This window comes from Nesoenas mayeri (assembly GCF_963082525.1).
Source record: "Nesoenas mayeri genome assembly, chromosome: 9".
NCBI lineage: Eukaryota > Metazoa > Chordata > Aves > Columbiformes > Columbidae > Nesoenas > Nesoenas mayeri.
In genome coordinates this window covers 4,379,928-4,403,948 of record NC_137557.1, presented here as the reverse complement: position 1 = coordinate 4,403,948, position 24,021 = coordinate 4,379,928, and the positions used below count along the sequence as shown (strand labels likewise).

The 24,021-nt window shown below is 43.0% G+C and overlaps 1 protein-coding gene across 1 annotated transcript in view; it reads right to left on the bottom strand.

Annotated features, from left to right (window-relative positions):
* Positions 1 to 409: 409 nt before the first annotated feature.
* LOC308043529 (uncharacterized protein) overlaps positions 410 to 24,021 on the bottom strand; it is a gene marked incomplete at both ends in the record, with an annotated part of 193,895 nt that continues 170,283 nt past the window's right edge. Inside the window, 14 exons of the mRNA XM_080349686.1 lie at positions 410 to 489; positions 1,616 to 1,744; positions 4,153 to 4,278; positions 4,924 to 5,052; positions 5,358 to 5,486; positions 7,707 to 7,835; positions 8,691 to 8,816; positions 9,667 to 9,795; positions 14,248 to 14,379; positions 15,436 to 15,564; positions 15,782 to 15,910; positions 16,966 to 17,082; positions 17,580 to 17,708; positions 19,628 to 19,756. Of these exons, the coding sequence (XP_080205812.1) occupies positions 410 to 489; positions 1,616 to 1,744; positions 4,153 to 4,278; positions 4,924 to 5,052; positions 5,358 to 5,486; positions 7,707 to 7,835; positions 8,691 to 8,816; positions 9,667 to 9,795; positions 14,248 to 14,379; positions 15,436 to 15,564; positions 15,782 to 15,910; positions 16,966 to 17,082; positions 17,580 to 17,708; positions 19,628 to 19,756 (1,742 nt within the window). The remainder of the gene's footprint in view (positions 490 to 1,615; positions 1,745 to 4,152; positions 4,279 to 4,923; positions 5,053 to 5,357; positions 5,487 to 7,706; positions 7,836 to 8,690; positions 8,817 to 9,666; positions 9,796 to 14,247; positions 14,380 to 15,435; positions 15,565 to 15,781; positions 15,911 to 16,965; positions 17,083 to 17,579; positions 17,709 to 19,627; positions 19,757 to 24,021) is intronic.

Sequence of the window (24,021 nt, the reverse complement as noted above, 5' to 3'; positions counted from 1 at the left end):
TTCATAATCCTTGAAACTCTCATTAAACTTCATGCTGGTTGTCGAGCGGGTTTCAAAAGTCACTTATAAGTGGTGTGGCTCAGAGCAAGTTGATATGTTACTTACTTCTTATCCTGCTGCTCTTTGGAGCTGGTTTTGCTAAATACATGTCCAAGCTTTCAAACAATTAATAATATTATATATCAGAAAGAATGTCCCAAGCAGATTACTGGAGGGGTAAGAGGTTAGGAATAAATACATGAAACAGATTCAACTTTTTAAAAGGATCCAGCTACTAAATGGCCTCTGTAGTCTTCCATAAGAAGTGTGAATACTTCAGTACAATTCAAGCTGAATTGAATAACTGTTTTCATATCCAAATTCAAATACCGTCTGTGCATATAAAACAGTTCATTTATTAGTCCAAATGTTACTGTTGTAGAGCTCTTGGAAAAATATTCTCTCGTTCTTTGGTTTGTTCTTCATAAAAAGGAAGCTTTGGAGGGCCACCTAGAGAATTAAGTAGAAACACAGTTTCAGGTCTATATAGCATAATACTGAAATATTATATAGATCATACAATTTACACTTAAATAATTAAGGTAGAGGACTGAGTTGCACTGGCTTCCTCACAGAGGCAGAGAGCAGGCAGAACAATAAAACATCTCTCAAATGGAAGGCATTTCCTAAACTGAATGCAGAATTGTATGGTCTGACCATCAAGCCAGTTGTGATTAGACTTCAAGTGGGATGAAACTGTCACTCGTTACTACATCTCATTAAGAAATTGTCTAAACTAAAAAAAAAAGCAACAAATCCAAGCCCCTTTTGTGATAGTACAACGAGCTCTTTAGTACCCTCACAGATCAATCCAAATGTATTTTCCAATATTTTATCTACTTATCTGGCTTCTTGCATGTCACCATGCTCTTCAAAACCTGACACTTCTACAAAAGGTAAGCCAATGTGATCACATGCACAGCAAGTAAACCTCTTTATTTGTCTAACAGAGGCTGTGCATATCAACTCTTTCAGGGCAAGATTTCACAGTGGCAGGCTTAGAAGAGCACACAGCCCTCCAGCACAGCTGTGCTGGAGAAAGCCATGGGAATCCTTGAGCTGTGTGAGATCTCCACAGCCTGCTCTGAAGGAAATCACTGCACTGAGTCCGTTCATCTTGGCCAAGACCTCCCAGCCATATGGAAAGACTCCTGGCCTTTGCAGTGTCCCCTGACATTTGCACCATGAGGCACCTGGACCCTTGGGAGGTCAGCACACACCAACACAACCATTTCAAGCAAAGCTGTTGCTATCACAGGCTCTGAGATTTTCACCAGATGGACGTGCAGAAGAACTTCACAGAATCACAGAATGGTTGAGGTTGGAAGGGGCCTCTGGAGATCATCTAGTCCAACCCACCTGCTAAAGCAGGTACACCTGGTACAGATTGCACAAGAATGTGTCCAGCAAGTCTGGAATGTCTCCAGAGAAGGAGACTCCACAACCTCTCTGAGCAGCCTGTTCCAGTGCTGTCACCCTCCAAGTAAAGAAGTTTTTCCTCGTGTTTAGATGGCACCTCGGTTCCATGCATGATTCCTTCTACTAAGAAAACCTGCGCATCTCCAGCTGGCGTTACCTTCTCTGCAGGTTGGCCCCATCCACGTGGCTGGACAGACGCAGTTCCCGTTGTAGGGATTGCACTGGGATTTGCTGGCACACTGGCATTGCAGGGAGCAGTCAGGGCCGTACCGGTCCGACCTGCATTCTGGAAGGACAGAAGCATTTAGATGAAGGTGAACGCTCCCTCACAGTCTCCCTGTTCTCTGGCATCAGGAAGCTGCTTCGACACCTACATCTGTTCACATTAAAACATGACATTTTGGAATCCCTTGCAATCTTGAAGTTCCATCTACCGCACGGTCTGGCCAAACTGTAGCCCAGCTGTCCTAAAGGAGTTCCCAGAATGGAAATCATGTCTGGTGTAATATCAGGGGTTGAAAGCCCAAAAGAGAAGATTTTGGGATTTGGTCAGGAAAGTTCCTGTCAGCATCCTGGATCCACACTATCTCCGGCAGCTTTCCACTGCACTGCTCTGTGCGCCAAAGAGCCTTCACCTTAACTGAAAATTAATCCATTTTATATACACTCTTATGTCTTACTCCAATTGCACAATCCTGGCAAATTAAACTCACAGAATGTCTCACTTCCAAATACAACTACATTTCGTACCTAGGCTGATAAATCCTTATTGCAATTTTTTTTCATGCAGTCAGAGTAAAGGCATGAAGGAAGAGTTAGCAGCAGGTCTCAAGGCAGGGTGCTAAATGCACAGTAAACAATAGCCCTCTCTCCGTCACCTTGCTAGAAAACACTGTAAATAATCGAGGCGCTTGCTTTCTCACACGAGCACCATTAGGTAAATAAAAGAGCTGCTGAACCCAACATCAGCTGCGGCCCCAACACGTGGGAGAACCCTCCCCGTGCACTCAGAGCTTGGCCTTTTCAATTAGGAAATGTTATGAGAAAAGGTCTCCTCAAACACCTCTGGACCTGATTTTAATTTATGTAATACCACATTTTCATGTTAATAACAATGTGTATTTAAGACATCTGTTTGAAGGTCTGCAATGTTAATTTACTACAGAAAAAGAGCGCCCATAAAATCTGTTATATTCACTCTCTTTTTTTTTTTTTTTTTTTTTAATTAACATTTTGCCTGTTTAATGGGTGCTTTACCAGAGTTCAAATTAAAATCAGGCCTTTTATCTTTATGGCTGCTGCACAGTCGCAGCTGCTCACAGTTATATCACAGATGAACTGAGCCTAATTGAAAATAAAAATGCAAATAAAACCTAGCCCATAACAGCTTTTCACGGACGGGGGCTACCCGAGCTGATTTAAGAAAAACAAAAATGACTCCTAGAGTTTTGCAAGAAGCGAAACCTCGGTTCACATTTTTGGTGCTGAGCTTCCCCCTTGCGTTCCACTTCTGCCTAAAATTTCCTTGGAAAGGCCCCTGGCTGCCAGCGGCGCGTGGGGGTGGCCGATGGCCACATGGGACCAGCCCTGCAGGCTGGGTGGCTTCGGTTTCTGGCCACAGGACAACACGGACAGGGAAGCAAATCATTTTCCATTTTAGTTTTGCAGGTCGCACTAACACTTAAGCTCCCAGCAATTACTTTGCATTAATAAAAGGCTGTTTAAAGCCGTTTCCTGCCCTATCCTAGAACAAAAGGAGAAATAATATTCCCCCACTGTGATTCAGGGGCTCAGGAGGATTATGGTTCCTGGTGTGAACCTCCAATAGCAGCACATGGATGTTCACACCTTTTATCTCGTTTGCCATAGCATTAGGATCACAAATCTCTTCTTCCACTTGTTTAAACCACTGCAATTCCCTTTACTCCAGTGATTACCCTAAATTTACTCCATCATAACTGTGATCAGAGTCCGATTCAAGAATCTGGTCTGCCATTGCTGCCTCTCAAACTTGCAGCCATCTCATCAGGGCACAGCGGTGGGATTAAATTACCCTACAGGAGAATTTTCTCACCTATTTTTATACCCTTGTTACAAAATAATTCTGCTCTTGTGGGCCAACCATTTCACAGCCGCACAGCTCAAGTGCCCGTGCTGCAAATGAGGGATTTTATTTGGCTTAAATGTTTCTGAACTACTGCTGAATTCCAGAAACAGGCAGAGCCGCCGCAGCTCGGCGATCCTAATCTCCAAGGATCCTGCCAGGGAAATAAACATGGAACTGGACACACTTTTTCATTGGTCTGAAAAGGGTCACAAATGTCTGTGTGACAAAATACATGGCAATCGGATCCATTCAGGCCCATTTGTACTCTCGGGAGTCTTCCCCACTCCAACTGCAAAGCTGTGGGCTTCGTGGTAAATTCTTCCCTGCGTGTGTTCTCCAAAACTCAAGGCAAATGACATTTTCCAGCTGACCCATAACTAGTTTTCCTATCAGTGTATCAATGTAAATATTGATTAAATCAAGTGGTACAGCCTGATGATGGAGCTGTTGATGACCCCTAAGAGTAATTTGCTACAAACAGTGTGTTCTTGAATACTAGCAAACATCCTTTCACAGTTACGCTTAGACCAACAGGCCGTATTGGCTTAACTATATACAGTCCAGACCTTAGAAACGATTATCCTTACCAATGTCACATTTGTCTCCAGTCTTCCCAGGTGGACACAGGCACTTCCCAGTCTCTGGATCACAAGGAGCTCCTCCGCAGTCACATCGATGTTGGCACCTCTCTCCAAACCAGCCCCCATCGCAGCCTGACAGCAAGAACGCTCTTTTAGATGCATGTTTGAATCGCCAGATTTTTCCAGGATGCCTCAGAGGAAAGCTCATAAACTCTCCACTGAAGCTAATGTAAATGCCAAGTTTAATGAAGAATCGAACTTAGTGGAGTAGGCATAATATTTATACAAACTCTCCTTGTGTTGGGTTTGTCTAATCTAACCTATCAAAGGTATCTGTAAATCTGTCCCAGAAATATAACTGGCACTTATTTTCATTTTTAATTAGGAACTCTCTAGAAGGCCATTCCGTAACACTCGACAGGTTTGACGTGCACCTATTTAATAATCTTATTTGGAGTTTTAGAAGCAAATTTAAAAATCAGTAAAAAGAACTTATTTTTAATAAACAACATGTGGAACTCATTGCTGCAAGACATCACAGAAACCAGGACTTTCAATGTATTAATCGGAACCAGATTATTTAATTTTTAAGGAAATGAGAACACCCAGCTATATAAAAGGTAAACAAATCCCAAATCCAGTGTTTCAGGATATTCGTAAAGCTCAAAATATGGAAGAAGTGGATCTCAACAAAGATTTGACTAATGACATGGGGTTTTTTGAGCTCTATTTTGGTTTTGTTTGTTTTTCTCTTTTACATTAGAGGGGTACTAGTACCTTTCTCACAGTAGACACCTTGGTAACCCAAAGGACAAATGCACTGCCCTGTCACTGCATCACAGCTCGCTCCATTTTTACAGGTACAGGCATGAAGACAGTTTAGCCCATAGAATCCAAGGGGACACCCTGAAAAATGCAAGTATAAAATGAGGAATGTTTATGAAAAAAAAAACCATGCACCTCTTTAAGATCCTCTGTATTCTCAGCTACGTTCCCTGGGAGTCAATAAAAGCATATTTACCGCTAACTCTAGTGCCACACATTTTTAAACTTGTATTAACATTAGAGGTAGGGAGTTAGATCTGGAAGCAGCTGGGTGACCTGCAACACCCTGAACATTTTAACTGCTCTGGTGAGGTGTTTACATGATGCTCTGAAGCCCCACATCCCCTTGGTGTCAGAAAACCCGCACCCAGGGTGTCTCCACTCACGGTGCTGGCAGGAGTGGCCGTAGAAGCCCTCGGGGCAGCGGCAGCAGCCCGTGAACCGGTCGCAGGTGCCGTTGTGCTGGCACGAGCAGTCCAAGGCGCAGCCGGAGCCGTACTTCCCCGGGAGACATTCTGCTGGCACGACACGGGCAGAAAAACACATAAACAGGTAAAAAAATCACCACTGTCTTCACCTAGAAAAGCTCTTGTGTGATAGCTTGTACAGCTGAGATGTGATGCCCGTACCATAGCTTGAGAGCGTTTGTTATGAAGACACAGCATTTCTGCACGACTATGATGTACTTACATACTTCAATGAGAAATCTTTTGTATTACATAGAAGTTCAAACAGAAATTTCCTTGTACTTTTTATAGTCTACCTTTTAAAATTTGTCTCGACGTATAGTCAATGTTGAACTCGTACCATGTGTTGCAAAGCCACATAGTCCATAGCATAATTTTTTTCCTATATCTACAGAAATATTTTCTTTTAGTCACTTAGAAAGTGTGAAAGAAAACACAAAGCTTTTCCTACTCTGTGTTATCATTGGAGTTCACACTATTCCAATTCCTAATAAAACCAGGAGGATCTCTTTCACACATAGCAACAGACTTTCCATGTATAATGAGATATCTGCTTTTACAGAACTAAACACATCTCAAATTACTGAAAGTCAAGTCATGCAAAAGTGACGGTGCCAGTATAATTAACCTGGACACCATTTCTGCATAAGTTAACTTCCCACTGCTGTGATAATTTGAATCTGGGCAGACCAACTCAAATGCTCATGGCTGTCCAAATAATCAAATTCATAACTCTGCAAATGTCAGACAAGACCTTTCAAGAACATCATATCTAATCACTAGACAAAGGGTGCCTGATTAGCTGCCTTTGATTTCTAGTCAAAACACACTCAAAGCCACACTTGCTGAGGAAATCAAGGCTTCAATTTCCAATAACTTGGCTATCTCTGTTGGAAGATAAACAGTGAAACTCTTTCTAGTGATATAACACACAGTCCTTTATGCAATGTGTGTCTGTGTCTGCCCACATGCTTGACACCAGAGATGTTTTATCTAAGCATGTCTGCAAGATACACCCACTATATTCACTCCACGTGGTGACACCTCCATGACCCTACTGGGACTTTGCAGTCTAAATGCACCCTATGGATGGTCATAAAGACTTCAAGGAACAGACAAATAGAGATGAATACAGGTGGCATATGCAACATGAAGGTAGCCAGTTATTGGTAAACTGTACTTTTTTTAGTGGGGGTATTTTAGTGCCCACAGTGATGTTCCTGTCGTGAGTGGCTCTATGTAGTCAGCATCTTTCCTTTTCTCCCTGTTCCTTCTCTGCACATGTATATATATGAAGCAGGTCTCTGAGTCAGGTGCAAAGTGAAATAATTGCACAGAATTCTGCTAAAAAGTATTACTTTTATATGACATTTTTATATAGGGACATTCACCTCTTAAAGACCAGTTCTTGGTAAAGATACACATGGAGTTTGAGGTGGATACTCTACAGATGTTAGGGACAGAAAGGCTGTAAATGAAAGCCTGAGAGTGTGTTGGGGAGATTGCACTATGGCAGTTATGATGTAACAATGACATTGTCTTGAATGTGAACCCAGAACTAACTACTTATTTGACATCATATCAGTAAACTCATGGTTTCCTGAACACTTATGTTCATAACTATACAACTATCCTTTATCTGGAGAGAGAAGTGGGAACACAGAAATAACAAGTGATTTTTGAGAAATGGACAAAAAGATGTGGAAAAACTACTCTGCACTGGCAGGAAGGTTTTTGGAGTGAAATCTGAGCTTATTCTGTTCAAGTGTGCTTTGTCTTGTGTACGGGAGAGCTGTCATGGAGAAGTAAGGGAGAGATAGCAAGACAATCTCAATTGCTTTGGACAGATGTTGTCAGAACTGTACTAACAAGGAAGTCAATACACGGGAAGTCCAACTGCAGTCTAATATCAAAGCAAAGGGAATAACAAGACAGGAGGGAAATGCTGGATTCTGCTGACTTCAGAGGAGGACATGAAAGAAGATACCAAATAATCCTCCCATGAACCACAAAAATTGGACAGGAGAAGAAATAAGAGTCAGTGCAAAAGGAATTTGTGAGAGTTAGAGAGCAAGACTCACGAGCAAACTGTCCGAAAAAAGACCTAAAGCTCTAACTAGAGGCAGCTCTGTGTGAGAGAAGATGGAGAGGTGAATGCAGCTGGGAGAGAGTCTACTTCAAGAAAAACTGTCCCCTTTTGTGGGTCTGTAGACACTGTAAAACCCTGACTGACTGTACATGTTCACTGTCATCAAAGCAGAAAATTACCTTTCTCGCACGATCTTCCTGTCCAGCCGAGCCCGCAAGTGCAGTTGCCATCCACATGGTCACAAATACCACCGTTCTGACAGGTACACGTCAGGTGGCAGTTGGGGCCATATTGTCCCTGGGGACACACTACAGAGAATTAACAAAGTTTGGAAAAAAGAATTAGCATCGCAAAAAAGGATGAAGGTGACAGGGAATAAGTACAAAACACATGCTCCCTGTGGAGTATTCCATGTGTCTGATGTCTCGCAAGGGCTGTAGGAGACCCTATTCCACACTTATGAAACATCAAAACAGGTTGCCCAGAGAAGTGATGGATGCCCCATCCCTGGAGACATCCCAGGCCAGGCTGGACGTGGCTCTGAGCAACCTGAGCTAGTGAAGATGTCCCTGCTCATGGCAGGGGTTGGGCTGGATGAGCTTTGAAGGTCCCTTACAACCCAAACCATTCTGTGATTCTTATTAGCAATTTCAGTCAAACACTCTCTGTCTCACCATATCTCCTCACTTGGCTTCACTCCACATTTCTTCCTCTTGTTCTCCTCCTTTAGTACCATCTTTCAACTCCTCCTCTTCAGCAAATCCTCTGCCTTCAGTTTCTCAGTTCAAGTAATTTGCTTCTAAATGTAGCCCCACCCAACCACAGCGCCCTCACGCCACTCGTGTTGTGTGCTACAAACTACCTTTTTGCCCCATCTTTACATTCTGTTTGGACTGCAGCCCCTCAGAGCAGCTTTGTGGAGAAACCCATGCACCAGCACCGAGCGTGGTGGAGCAAAGCCCTGAGATGTGGGCAGGACATGGGGGTAGGACAAAGGCAGGGTGATGGAGCAGAGAGGGACAGGGGCTGAACACAGCAAACTGCAACGTTATCAAGCAAAGGTGTTGGGAAACACAGCTATAAACAATGTTTGGCGCTGAGTTTTATCTGCTGGTTGTTATAAGTCCCGACTGACGAGATGACCTCGGGTCCTGCTTTGTTACCTTGCTGACAGCTGGGTCCCATTTGGCCGGGAGGACACGTACACTTGCCAGTCCGTGGGTCACACTGACCTTTACCGCATGCACAGAACAGGATGCAGTCCTTCCCATATCGGTTTTCAGGGCAAGCTGAAGAAAACACAGCTTTTTGTTAAACACCTGGGATATCCAATGCCAGTTCGTATTTTTAACATAGGATCATTCAGGTAGAGTTGGTTTCATTTTTATTTCAGCTAATGTGCTTCAAAGCAACAACTATGAGAGCAAAACTCATCCAAAGACAAGATTGCTTCTTCCTCTTAAATTTTACTTGAAGTTATAAATATGATCCACAGTGTCACATGGAACATTTAATAGGTTTCCTAGCAAAAAAGTGAGTGTACAACTGAAATATCAGCTACAGACATCTTTCCTTCCTTAATATTGATGCTGTCTTATTCTGAAAAGCAAAGCTACAGGCTACTAAACATTAAAGTATTGCTGTGAAAAAGCTGAGGAGAACTTCATAGAGATCATAGCTTTGGAAATAGCACAGAAATTGAGCCCCACACTTTAGCTCTGAAATAGAGAAGTAAAAGTAGGGTTGCCATGGAGTCTTTACCAGTTTTGCCATGACAAAACTTGATCTTTTTCCCATTTATTGAAACTAATGGCAGCGTAGTGTGAAGCAAAATATTGAGATAATTTCTCAACCTAGAAATTTTGGACAGGAAGAAGGAACTTGGGCAATTCCTGCTGAGCTGGCTCTAGAAATAAATTTGGGCAAGCAGGTTGTAATCCTGGGATGAGTGTCCTTGCTTCTACGCACGCAGAAGAGAGGAAAAATATTTTGCAAGAGATTTTTTACAAAGCTGGAATCCTGATTTACAATTCAAGGAGGAGGTAGCTGGGATCTGTCTGTTTTTCTGCTGACAGGCTCTTATGTAGATTATTCTCTCTGCTGTTTTTTGAAAGCAGCAGAACGTGAATGCTGGCTTACTTTTACTGCAGTCGGCTCCAATGAAACCAGGCGCGCAATCACAAGTTCCTGACACGGGGTCGCAGTGGCCTCCATTCATGCATTTACAGGGCTTTTGGCAGTTTGAACCATAAGTACCTTTTGGACACCCTGTTTTAAAAGAACAAAACAGCAATTAGGCTATGTTGCTACTGGGGCCATTCCATCTCTTGTCATAAGCACTTTGGTTCTTTCAACCAAAATTAGATGCTCGTTTTCTACCCCTATTCACTTCTGGAGGGCCAGGAGTGGGCACTGACAAGCAGACGGTTGCCTCGAGCAGCAAAGGCAACACTGACTTGCAGTGTCAAACCCCTGGACAGCCGGACCAACTGCTGCTGAGCCTGGTCCCACTGTTCCTGGCTCTGTCCGCTCCTCCATTACTCATATGTGACAGTAGGTAGCAAGAAAACCAAGCTCAGCTCTTCAGAGGTTTTCCTCCTAGATTCCTATTCCAAATCAGCCTGTTTCCCATTTCCCTCCCATGGCAGAGATGAAGAGGCCCTGGGATGTTGAGAAGCCGTGAGCCACCTCTGCCTCCTTTAGTGGCTGTTCTAGCTCACAAGTTACAGATAGTGAGTCTCATCCTTAAAAAATATTTCAGCTGGAGAAAGTTGGTTTTGTCTATAATCTACTCTTTCATTCCAAACCAGAGTTGGCGTTGCTCGGGCACAGCTAGTGGGCTGTGGATGGAAGACACAACAATAACACAAAATTTCAGGAGACAGCTTCTCAGAAGATAGGTACAGGAGAGAGACGATTTAAATGTAAGGCCAGAAAATTCTCTGAGGAAAAAAAACCAAAATAAAACAGCTGTATTTTTTCATAACCAGAAGAAACATCAGGCTTGGATGGATTGCTCAGCCAGTATTAACATGGCAACAAGCTGTCCATGAAGAGGTTTTCCAGGCGGTAGCGAGTACTTCTGATTTATTTTTGGACAGCTAATGTTCAAGGAGCACTGAACACTAGATCAGGAAGACGTGAATGCATCTGCCAGGTTTAGGCTCGTGTCTTCAAGACAATCTTTAGAGTGATGGAGGTTGGAACTGAGGAGAAGGGTCGGGCAGAGCTGCGAGGCACATGCCTCAGTCTTTTAGAGCAATGTAATAATCATGGAATGGTTACACTAGTGCTACTACCTCTACATGTGATTTCTTTGCTCCTTCTTTCCTTCTCTTCCCCTGGCAGAAGGAAAGTGTACGGCTACTTTGGAAATCTGGTTGGATATATATTTGCACGTGTCTCCAAGCAACACATCTCTTGCAATCTGTGCATAAATAGCTTTATATTTTTTCTCTCTTTTCTGAAGGCATGAAGGCATGGTCTGAGCGGCTGGAGAGATCTCTGGATTTCTCGAACTATTCAACAGAGAGTGCTTATGGTAAAGCTTTAAAGGGATGCCTTTTAAAATAAAACTGAAAACTGGCTTCTGCTCAAATCAGGATAGCAGATCATCAGCACTAAACAGATACACACTTTTATAATGTGCAGATACTCTCCCCAGCCCTTCTCAACCATGGCTTCTTCTCAATGAGATCTTCGTCATCAGTGCTTCCATCTGTCAGCACAGAAAATCTGTTTCATGTGCAAACCCTGGCATTGAGGAGTGAGCCCTGCAACACCTATTTCATTTCCACCAAGACGTGAAATTAAGGACACACCCAGAGTCAATGATTTACTGGGATTTTAAGTGAGTTTCTTTTCCTCCTCCCTTCCTTTCAGTCATCCTTTGGCTTTTCTCTTTTTTAATTCTGTTTCCCACACTCCCAAACATGCTGCTTCCCCCTGGCAAAGCTTTTGGAGTTGTTCCTCAGCTCAAGACTAGAAAGAACTGTTCCATTACTGGAAGGGATGCAGCAATTCCCCCTTTACCACTTTATTTACCCTTGCAGCATTTTGTATTTATTTCAGTTCAACAGGGAGAAGCACAAGCAGAGCAAACACATGAGCTGTGATGTTCACATGATTATTAACGAGGCCATTCCAGCTGCTACAGCTTTGCAGGGGAACTTCTGCACAGATAGCCAGGGCAATTTACACAGTGTCCTGCCATTTGAGTAGGCTCTGCCTTTATAACGAGGGTTAGCCTCTAACCACCAGTTATCTCATAAAGACATTTTCTAATTTAACAGTTTCCTTTGCATCTGACTCGTGTTTTTCTGAGAACAGCAGGAGCAGCAGCCAGATTTCTAATTCATTTCCTGATTTTTTTCCTCCTGGTTTGTATGGGTTTGCCATGAGCAAGAACTCCTAAATCTTTTCATACCAGCTGCATACACCAGGACTTTTCTTACCAATGTTATTAATTGCATTGTCAAAAAAATCACTTCTGAAGCATCCCGTTACCTCCAGTTTGAAGGTGAAGCTGGTGAGGCCTTTCTGGCTCAGGGTTCACCCAGCCCGGTAAATGTCACAGAGACACAGGACAGGGTTTTTTATCCATTACCTCACCTCTTACTGCTTTTTCTTCATAACTTCACCCAAGCAGATCTGCCCATCCACCAAGTTATGGACAACTGATGGGAACCTTATTGCTCATTTGTCTGCTTCCTCTGGATCCTGCCAAGAGACTGTTTCAGCTCTTCACTCCAAAATTTGAGAACATGAAAGCCTTACTGCTCTTAGCTCCTGGAAATTTGACTTCCCAGCCAACTACACCTTTTATAGATACTTTCTTGAACCTTTTTTCACAGTACTATAAATACAGCAATAGTTGCCAGAAACGGTTTCCAGCAGCATCCAACCACATGTTGACTGGACTGAAGCCCATTTCACATCTTTGGGAGCAGCTCCCTATGCTGGTTTTAATATTATATCAAAAGCTTCTTCATCCTGGAGCAGCCCCAGTTCTCTCTATAGTGAGGATGGTGGGAACATGGAGTATTCCCATCAAAGTCACGCTAGTTATCCCTGGATATCAGACACTCCCTTCAGAATCAGGTCCACCATCTCTCACTCCACTGACCCAAACCTAAAAATAACTCCCACTTAAACTGTTTTCCTTCCATTTTTGTGTCTGCCTATGTGCTGGTCACAGTGGCATAGGAAATAATAGAAAAAAAACCCCTGCATAGATGCAGGACAAATTTTCTCTCTCTGGGAATCTCTACTGTACCATTATCTCTCCAGTAAATGTCTAACAAAACTATATTTACTTAAGTGAGAATTTGCTGTGCAAGGTACTGCGTATTTTTGAGATCTAGAACACAATGCCATGAATGATCATAGCTACACAAGAGTCCATGGTAAAATCCCCTCTGAATGCAACAAAACACAGATTTCAATTTGTAAGTAATTTCTTTTATATCAGAATTTTGTGTAATTATTAATGTTTTAAATTGTAAAATTCTGAAGTAAAATCTTAAGGATCTAAGCAATCTCGACAACACGTACTATAATGTACAGAGATTTAGTACTACACACATAGGTAATGACTACTGAAAGATTACTACAGAAAAGTAACAGGCTAACCATGATTAAGTCCTTTAAAATGATACTCTTAAGTACTTGATCTCCACTACTGCCCTACTATAATATTTATTATAATCGAATGTATAATGAACTCAGCTCTAGTTTAGATTCTGAAGGCCGGATTTCAATCTCGCAGTGAAAACTGATGTACAAAGGAAGATAGAATCAATCCTTAAATTTACATTTACATTTATATTTTACAGAACAACTTGTGATAACATGATGGTAACACAAATGCTCCTCTCTGAAATGAGCCTCTTTCCTATTGCTACTCAAGAAATAAAGCACAAGTTTAACCCTTACTAGAGCCGCACATATTGCAGCAGGTCTTTGTACCCAAATTGTCACCCAAAAAAGCAAGCAAGCCAAACAGAGCCGTGCTGGATCTCTAGGAAACAAAAAATAACGTTTGCCAGTTTGCAGTTTTTGTTTTATGTTTTTTTAATAAGACTATTACAAGCCATGGAGTAAAAACAAAATTAAAGTTGTAAATAAAAAGGTAATTAAGTGTCTCCTTTTTTGGATACTTTGGTATATGTTTCTTATCAGCTGGCACATTCCACCAGGAGCAACTAAACAGATGTCCTAAAATATCAGCATGAGGCATGTGGATCTGGGAATATTTTTTATGGTGGAACATTCAGCCAATTGGCATTTTGTCCTCTACACTAGTCACCATTTTTCAATCTAGAGTAACAATTTGTTTAATTTGATTGTTCCTCAGAAGGCCCTACAACTTAACTGACTTTATGAATCACTCAGATTTATTGCCAATTGCAGCTTGTTGTTTTCTAATAACCATTTGTCCTTACTTGAACACGCAGAGATTTCGGGAAGCATTTTGGCCTGGGTATTTGGAAATAAATGGGCAACACAATATCCAGGTGTAAGTGAAGATGGGAGGTGTAAATGCAGAGAATGAATTTGGTATCCTTCAGCGTGGCACATAATTGGAAGTGATTTAGCTAGTAAATGAGTCTGTTGTGGGTTTTTAAAATGTTTTAAAATTGATTTAAAAATAGAAAGTATTTTTAAAATATTTAAAATACATTAAAAAGATTTAAAATACATTTAAAATCTGATACTCACGGAGGCTGCAGCGGGGCCCGTGGTGGCCCGGGCGGCACGCACAGTCACCAGTCACCGGGTGACATTCCTCATTCTCTGCAGAGCACTGACATACTCGGTTACAGTTCTTACCATATGTGCCCGGTGGACAAGCTTAGGGAAGAGGAAATGTAAAAATTAAATTTGTCTTGGTAAATACAGGACTCAAACAAAGAGAGAGCTGAAATTTATTAAATAAAATCCCTGCCTACAGAACGACGCTCTCCTCCGGGACTTTGGATTTATTACATTTACTTAGGGGTTACTTCACTGCTTGATTTTGTTTCGTTCAGTCAATTTGTGCCCAACTGTCAAGGGCCAGATACAATTTTCTTGTCACTAGAGAAAATCATAGGGAAATGTCAGGTAAAATTGACTAAAATAACAGTATAATTCACAAGGGACCAGGCGGGTGGATAAAGACATTCTACTTTTTGCAGGGAGTTCAAACTTGCGAAGCTGCTGTAGCACCAACATCTTTACAGGTTTTATTTTGGCCGCTGATGGCCACGTTGCTGACAGGTTTTGGGCTTTAAATACTTTATTCTTATATCTCGCTTCCACTAATTTGCCCTGGCTGTGGGTCAGGATTTAGAGTCTTTTAGTCTTTTATGGGACACCAATGTCAGTTCTTTTAATTATTTTTGTTGTTGTTTTTCTTTTTGCTAAAGCAACGCTCAGGCAAAATGTTGTAACAAAATACAAAGACAAAACTATGCATCTGGGGTCACAGAACGAGCCTGCTTTCAAAGTCAACTCCAGACGGTTAAATTCAACATTGAAGAAAAAAGACATAATGACATTTCCAGGAGCTCTGACAGCAGGAATAGATGTTCTCTCATGGGGACAAGACCAGCAGAAAGCAGAGCTGCTGCTTTACCCACAGCACAGCGATGGCCACGGGTAGGAGCCGGGCTCCCCTGGCACCTCTTCACTCTATTTTCATCCAGTTCAGTCCCTGGCTGTGATCCTAGAGAAGGTAAAACTGAACAGACACCAGAACCCGCCAAAATATTTGGGTGAGCACCACTCCGCCCTTGTTCATCTTCACTGTGAGGCTGTCGTCTCCTGACTCTCCAGGCACTGATTATATAATCAGGTTTTTATTCAATAATTTATTTTCTTAATTAATTTACAAGGAAAATTTTTGCATTCTTATAACAAACTCACTTTTCTCGCAGCCATAGCCGGTGAATCCCGGAGGACAGCCGCACTCGCCTGTCCGGTGGTGGCAGGGGGTACCTGTGGGACACCGGCACCGCCGGGCACAGCCTGTGCCGTAGCGACCAGGCAAGCAAGCTGCAATGAGGCAAGTGATTCTTGTTAGGACACGGGGCAGGAGCCGGGGAGGATGGTGCAAAGCCACCCCGCTCCAACAGATGTGCTGCACCCAAATCTGTGAGCACCTCCAGACCAACCCCGTGGAGAGTGAAAGGATCCCATCACTGGCTCTGGATCCAGGAGGAACATACACACCAACCTGAACTTTCCTCCTCAACGCTGAGCAGACACTCACGTTTGTCACAGTGCTTCCCTCGCCATCCCTTGTCACAGCGACACGCTCCAGTCTGATGGTGGCAGGACAAGCCGTGTACACAGTCACATTGCTCCTCGCACTGTTTGCCAAAAAATCCAGGGGGACAGACTGTGAGGAGAAGCAGAGAGAACAACAGTTCTTCCCTATGCATGGAAAACATCCGTCGTTGGCAAAAGAGCCAATATTATTCTTCTTGCACGTGGCGATGTATTTTCAGAAGACTGCAAGCCCAGAAAATATCATTGAAGGATAATACATTAAAAATATTAAAAGCACTTAACATTGACTATTAATGAGCCTGGACATGAAAGTTTGTGAAGACTCAGTCACAGCCTAGAGTACAAATCCAGATAGTGGCTACAGAGCTGGCAATGCCATCCACTTATGCACAATGATGGGTCAGTGGTTTGAACCGTGACAACGCGCTGTGTCCATGTGCTGCCTTCCACCTCACAGGTCTCTGCAAAGCGATCAGGAGAAAGCCAGGTCTGAAGAAGAGGAAGGTGAGCACTGTGAGGGCTTTACAGGTCACACTGGTGGCTGAGGCTTCGAGAGTCCTCAGACCCTCAGGAGACATCAGAACATGGTTTGTGGCTTGCAAGTCACAGCACCTCAGCAGCTGAGCTGAAGGCACATTTCAAGTCGTCTGATATCTACAGCTTATAAGAATTCTGTTTCAGGGATTTACATGGATCTAACCAGATATGTAAAATCTGGGCAATCTGGATCATGTGCAAGGAAGGGGCAATTTGAACCACTATAGTCCAATTTGCTGAGCTCCCCTCGATGACTTAGAGAGAAGCAGCAGCATGTGGCTGATCTGGCAAACTCTCCTCACAACCCACTCCCTTTCATACATTCTTTCTTGTATCCATAAGGTACCTTTATTTTCCTAGCAGGCAGGGAATAAAAGTAGGAGATAAAATGGTTTGGATAAGAGCATGTATTTGTGGTCGGGCAGAGACCTGCCTGCAGGACTCCTGAGACACATGGTGAGCGCTCACACTGGCATTATTTCTTATTGTGTTAAAGAATACTGGAAAAATTAAGATACAAAAGAGAAATGGACTTCATATTGTGGAAGCAGAAATGGCTGACTACAGAAAAGAGTGATTAAAAAAACAAACCAAAACAAAATCATCCACAGAAGGAAGTGCCCTTACCAGCATCACAGCGGTCCCCAGTCCAGCCAGCGTGGCACATGCATTTCCCCAAGCCCTGGTCACAAACTCCGTGGTGGCAGCTACAGTTCTGCTCGCAGCCCTCTCTGTCCCTACACTCTGAAATGAGATGGGAAGACTGAGCGGGGACCTGGCTGGAGGTGCTCCAGGGAGACCACACTTTTGCCTCTGAAGCATGTTGAGATAACTAAGCTGGTCCTAAAAACCTTCAGTGAGTGAGATTTCAAAGTGTCCCATGGCAAAATTATCTATTTTCCTCTTGAAAGGTTTATTTTATTCTTTTTTTTATCTCTTCAAATTGAGTACACTACCTACCTTCCCTGTCCCCATGGGACAGAGAACAGCTTATTCCTCTCCTTTGTCCCACAAGTTCCTAGCACCATGGTACCTTCAAGTGCAAATACCACAGCTCTCGTCAGACTTATTATTTCCAACTAAACCACCCCAATTTTTTCAACATCTCCACACTTAGTGCTCTCCAGCGCTCTGCCTCTCTTCATTCTGTCTTTTCTAGGCTGTCTCAAACCAAAGCCGAATTTCCTTTCAGAGCGACTGAAATGAGGTGCTGGAGGGATGAAGGATGTGAAGACACTCACCAAGCTCACACGCTATCCCCGTCCAACCCTGGGGACACCGGCACTCGCCCGTCACCCGGTCACAGGTTGCCTGGCCATGGCAGACACAGCGCTGGAGACAGTTTGCACCGAACCAGCCAGGAGGACAGGCTGCAAAGAGGAGGTGGGACAAAACCTTCTGATAAAAGCACAGGAGGATGACACAGGTTAAACACAAGCTTTCCAGGTTACACCCTCCTCTCACCCTGGTGATCCTGGAGATGCTGTGGGAGGCAAAACAGAGTAAAAATGGGGCCATGACTGATAAGGAATTACACAGACCAGTGAAAAACTGGTCTGGAAACATAATAGGTGATGAAGTGAATTAGGTATGACCCACCAAATGACCTTGACATTTTCTGTTCACACCTACAAAAAACATCTCTTGGTTCCTACCAGCTTTCTCAACACGGAGTGGAGTTATTGATTTCCCTGTTTTCAGCATTTCTTTGTATAGTCTTCTTAAAATCACAACTCCTTTTCTAATTGACCTTGTTACCCACAGCTGGTTGATGACATTTTATAGCTTACCTAATTTTTATTAAGCAAGTCTATTGGTTCCCATTGCAACCAGATCCTATGGATAGAACCCCATTTTATAGCATAAAAAATGCACACTTCTGTCAGAATGGCACCTTTTAAAGATGTTAACAGGAGCACGTTCTGCAAAAGCGCAGCCACCAGCTGATGGCTCATCCAGCCTCACACACTTATTCTACCTCTGTACGTCCAAAGAGAAAAATTCCCCAGATGTATCATTAAAGAAAAACGGTATGTTTGACAACATCTTCAGGTTGTTTTATGTACGTGAGATTCAGGGAGGCTTCACCTTCAAGTTTTATTTCCAAGACAGAATAACTGAAAGAAGGAATTCCCTCGCTATGTCATCCCTGCTGGAAACGCTTGACCTCTGCTTCAGGACACTAATTTCAAACTCTGACTGTTCTTAAAATTTAGACTTCCCTTACTAACTGTTTAATAAGCACCATCATTGCACATGCTTTTTGCTTTGCCTGACTTAAAACAGGGCTATGGTTTTGTAATTATGCTTTGAAACAGAAGGCAGGTATAATACATGCTTTTTAAATGTTTGCTTTGCTTTTGTATTGGAGGCCTTCATGTGAAACACAAAATTTTAGGTCATGTCATACATGCCATCAGGAAGGATTTGGTATCTTCCCAATTTTTTATTCCTTTATGGAAAGAGCTCTTCGTACTAGGTTTTAAAGGGGCACCCACTTCATTTATATATTGCTCTACGCCTGCCAGCTTTCATCTCCTTTCCCCCGCCATCCTCTTGGTGCAACAAAGGGCAGCTGCTGCTTGTGTGGAGGTGCTGACTCCAACCCCAGCTCACCCAGGAGCATCTATAGCAGCATCCCCAGCTCAGTGGCGCCACTTACAGAACCAGATACCCCGCAGGGGAGGCACAGAAAAAGGAGCCACAACAGGGATGGACAGACTTTTTCTAGTGGTTTGGATGCAGGAGATTAAGATGTGTAACACAAGCCTCAGCACAGCTTTTCTTTGCCAGCCTCTTTCCTTTAAGACTCCTTGGCTTGTGTTTGAATCACACAGATTGGTCTAATTGCCAAGGCTGGAAGCCCCAATGCCTTTCGCATGTTCTGGATTTAGCCTGTGTCTGGAACAACGTGCGGTAATGACGTGGATCGGTCGGGTGCATGGGACACTAAAGCAGGCCATAGAAAAAAGTTTTGTTTCAGTGTCGTAAGTGGGAGTTTTATGGACCTTTTCTCCCTTAATCAGCCTTCAAACCCAGCTCTCTTTCCAGTTTATGACTGTTTCAGCCCCCTCTGCCCCAAGTACACCCATCTCCTACACTCAATCCCTGCAACATGGCCCCACAGATTTATTTAATGGACTGAGCCATGTTATTGTGCAGATACAAAACCAGTGACAACACAGGGCAATGAGCTGGTAATTAAAGTACCAACAAAGCCCCCCCTGAGCAGGACTTTTATTTTTCCCTCCTATAATCCTCTGTCACGGGGTTGAATTTCTGACTGTACCTTCTTGGCAGGTGGCTCCTTTCCACCCCGGGCTACAAAGGCACGTCCCGGTTACATGATGACAGAGCGCTCCGTTGTGACAGCGACAAGTGTGGCTGCAGCCTGGCCCATAGCTGTCTCCCTGGCAGGCTGCAATGAGAGAAGGTCCATAAAACTCCATTAGGAATCATCAAAGGAGGCATTACACAGACCAAACCCGAGACACAAGCCGACGCTGGAGAAATCAGTTTGAAACTGGCTTCTGACAACTCACTTTTCACATAGGGGTGCCTAAGTCCATATATTAAGCATGCCTGACACTAAATAAAGTGGCTTAAAAATATGTATCATAGCATGTTCTGAAGAGGCTTTAATCGCAGGGCAGGATTGCTCGGGTGATGGATCAGCTGTCATCCCCTGCCCTGTGGAATGTCTTTGTGCTAAACTAATGGTCCAGCAGAACCGCCAGCTTGACAGCCTGGGTATTTATTTGCATCCTGGTAAGAGAACTGACAACTTCATTGTTTGCAGTGTTCATTTTTCACAGCTGGATGCCTCTGCTCACCCAGAGTCTCAATCTTTGGTCAGAGAATGGTGATATTTTCAATGCATTCAGTTAAGCAGCTGCCTCCCAGGTGAAAACTTAACGCGGCCATCTCGCAAATGTACACTTGCCGCAGCTCTGTTTTCAGCACAAAAAATGGCAGCAATAAAATTCCTGTAGTCTCCATGGCACTGGAGATTTGGATAGCTTTAAATGAAGAAGTTGGACAGCCTCCTTGCACAGATTTTGTGTCGCCTGGCAAAGACTCTCTTTCCCCTGCATGAACCTGTCGGAGCCTCTCATCCCCACAGCACTGCTGGCACACATCAGAGAGGCAAAAAAGGCTCTGATCTCTGATCCTGAGAGTGTTCTGCATCCAGTGAACGTGACATCTCCCAGGATCGGACCCAAATGGTGACTTTTCACCAAAACCTCTATGCCTTTGAGGGTGCCAGCTTGCAGAACAACATGCAGTGGTGTGGGAGGACATGTCCCTAGGGACCAAAAGAAGGACTGAAACCATCTCCACCTTAGGTGAACTTGGCTGACAGTATCTGACCCATTCTGAGCCCTTTTCTTCCCATATGAGATCTTCCAGCTGCCCGAGACAGTTCTCACAGACACCATTTCTCCCAGGACTTTTCAACAGGGTTCATTTTTGTCATCGCTTGGACTCCATCCCCACTGAAACCACAAGAAAGTGCAGGAGCTCAGTCCCATCACAGTTAAAAGTTTGTTCTGCAAATGAGGCTTGGTTGCCAAGTTAAAGGTTCAGCCCGTCCTACAGACCTCTGGCTCTGTTTTGGGAGCAGAACTAAATATTTCCACGATACAGACCAGAACTATATCATAACCAAGCCAAAGGAAAAACCAGCTCAGAACCAGGTCCCCTGACTGGTTACTAGTGGTTCGTGTGAGGTTTTTGGAGTATGCGTGCAAATCCCTTGTTATGCTTACCAAGAAGACAAAAGAGTTTTCCAGTGAAAATTCTGGTAAGAAAGCAGAAATTTCTGGAGATCAAAATCTTAATTATTCTATTGGGTGTATACAAACTTTTTTTAGCTTCTTGGTAGGATAATCCTGATTATCAAACTACTTTTCTGAAGTGTCAGATAACAAGTGATATATTGAAGCTATTTTATGAAGTTCCTCAACTGAATGTACAAATATTCCTGGGACCTTTCTCCTTTCCTCATGATGACTGCAAAGTAAAGAAGGAATAGAAAAGTTTAAATTATTAGACTTTTTCTTGCTTCAAATTTGTCCTCTTGTTGACTTTCTTTTGTAAGAGAAGCATTTATTCATTTGCAGTCTTTAAAATCCCTTTTTGCACACAGAGTAAGGAACACATGAAACAGATTTTCTTCCAGACTGGAAGTCAACAGCTACTAAAAGTGTTGGGGAACACAGGGAAATGATGGGCACTGAGACTTTACAGTCTGATTTCATGCAGCTCCTGTGGACTATTGTCTCCAAAATGAATCTTTGGCTTTAAAAGAACAGAGAATTTGTAAAGTCAAGAGCTCATGTGCTATGAAATATCAAACCCCTGGTTATCAGTGCCCCCAAGCAGAGACTCTGGCAGAGCCGATGATTCCATACTTGTTTATTTTGCAAACCAATGTGGACTTATTTTACCACAAGAAACTGCTGCTGTGAAGATCCTGCTGAGCCTCAAGAGCTCCAGAAAGTGACATTTTTAGTACTAACAGAATCAGGGCAAAATGCAGATGCCAAATTGCATTCAGCTTCTACAACCCACACACAATGTGATTTTTTTTTTCAGTGGTTTGTTTGTTTTTGGAAAGCGCAAAATTTGGATGCATTTTTTACAGAAAGGAAGGTTACGTCTCTGGCACAAAGAGATGCCAGACCTCAAGTCCTCACTTCTATGTCACCAAGTCATCATGACAGTCAACAGAACAGTTAAATTAAACCTTTATTTTTTTAACATGAGCCATACACCTTTCCTAAACCTCTCTTCTGGAAACCTACAATATCTTAGGCAGTTACTCAAAAAACAAAAGAAAACAAAACCCCCAAATAAAAATAACATCACCAAACACAGCCTTAAGCTGAGGCAGGTCTTGCTTGGCAGATTTCAACCTAGATTAAAACAATTCATTTATAAGCAACTGAAAACCACAGTCTTGTAATGGAAAGTGTTTGGCAGCTTCGACAAAAGGCATTGGTGTCCGTATCACCCATAATTAGATAGCAGCGTATAAAACACACTGCATGGCCAGCTGAAGATCAATTCAAATCCCATGATGTCAAAATTATTCCTCAATATCCTCCAGCACATTGCCTGCAATCTGATTACTTGAACACGAGCGCTGTCCATCCAGCTGCTGGAACTGGCAAGTCCCAGGAACCAACAATGTGAATATTAAACACCCACCAAGGATGGCGAGTGTTGAATTAGTGTCCCTGACCTACAGTTGCCTCACTCCGAGCAGCTTTGGAGCGGTGTGGCCCATGTCCAGTCTTAAAATCAAGATGGAGATTCATCGTTTAAGCCAGGAGAAAAGCAGGTTACCCTTTGCACTGTTAACTGACCTTGCTCTTTTATGTACAGGCAAAGGAAACCTTGGAGACTTTGACTTCTTCACCATCACAAGGAATAAATCAACCTGCCATGAAGCTCTAATGGTTGCAGTGCAAGAGAATAAATAGTTTCTTATATGAGTAGAGGGGGCACAGACAGCTGTTGACAAAGAGCTGCATTTCTTAATTGAATTTAATGAAATATGTAACAAAGCTTCCCATCCCTAATGCAGTCTAAAGAGCTGGGAAGGGCCAAGGTGACACGGTGCTAGTGCCATAGATGGGCAGGAAAAATGGGCTGTGACCAAGAAGCAAATACTGTACCTGTTAAGCAGCAGCAGCTTTTCTGTGACTCTGGCTCTGCATTTATTTCACAGTCAGCTCATTAACCAGCCACCACAGGGGAGCATTAACATCACTGTCCTCAAGTGGTGGGACACAGAGAGCCAAGCGTTCCTATGGAGAGGGCCATGAGGGGGCAAAAAGGGCTGCAACAGTGGGATGTTTGCAGAAATGTCTAAACAGTGGAAAGATTCACCAGCATTGACCCTCCTGTAAATCAAAAAAGCAAGCGATTTTGCAGGAGAAGCCCTTTCAGAAGACAGGCTGTGTTGTGTGGTGGGAGTAAATGAGGGAAAAATGAAGAGCAAACACAATCCTCAAACAGTGCTGGTTATAACATGGTATATGGCTGGGGAATAGAATTGTTTCAATCCAAGTATAATTATTCCTGTTTTCTAAAATCAACTGATTTTCTATTGCAGAAGTCTTTAGAACTCTAAGGAAAGTGTTCACTAACAACAAAAGTTTGCTCCTTGTAGAGCTGCTTTGGTGCCCAGCTCTCCAGCCCAGCCCTGCAGCCGGCGGTCATGTTTTCACAAGGAAGTACAGACCCTGACATCATCTTCAAGTGAAACTCAGAAGCTGAGAGGCTAAAACCTGAACAATCTTTAAAAAAACCCCCAACATATTTCCTAAATTTTGCAAATAGGCTCAGTGATCTCCATACGTAATGCCACGTAGCTAAAGAAAACAATTTAATTTCCCATGAAATCTGGTAAACAATTTCTCAGAAGAGACGATTTTTTTTTTATATATGCATATGCAAGAATATACAAAAAAAACCTTATTGGCTTAAAGATTGTAGGATAAACCATATTTGTGAAAAACCTAGGAAGTTGACTTAAAGAAAACAAACCATAACACAAAAACCCCTAAAACAATGAAGAACGCACACCTTTTCTAAGAATTAGTTCAAACACTATTTTGTCATGCTCAGATAACACAATAGTCACAGCTCTGATTTTTCCACTTCGCACATTTG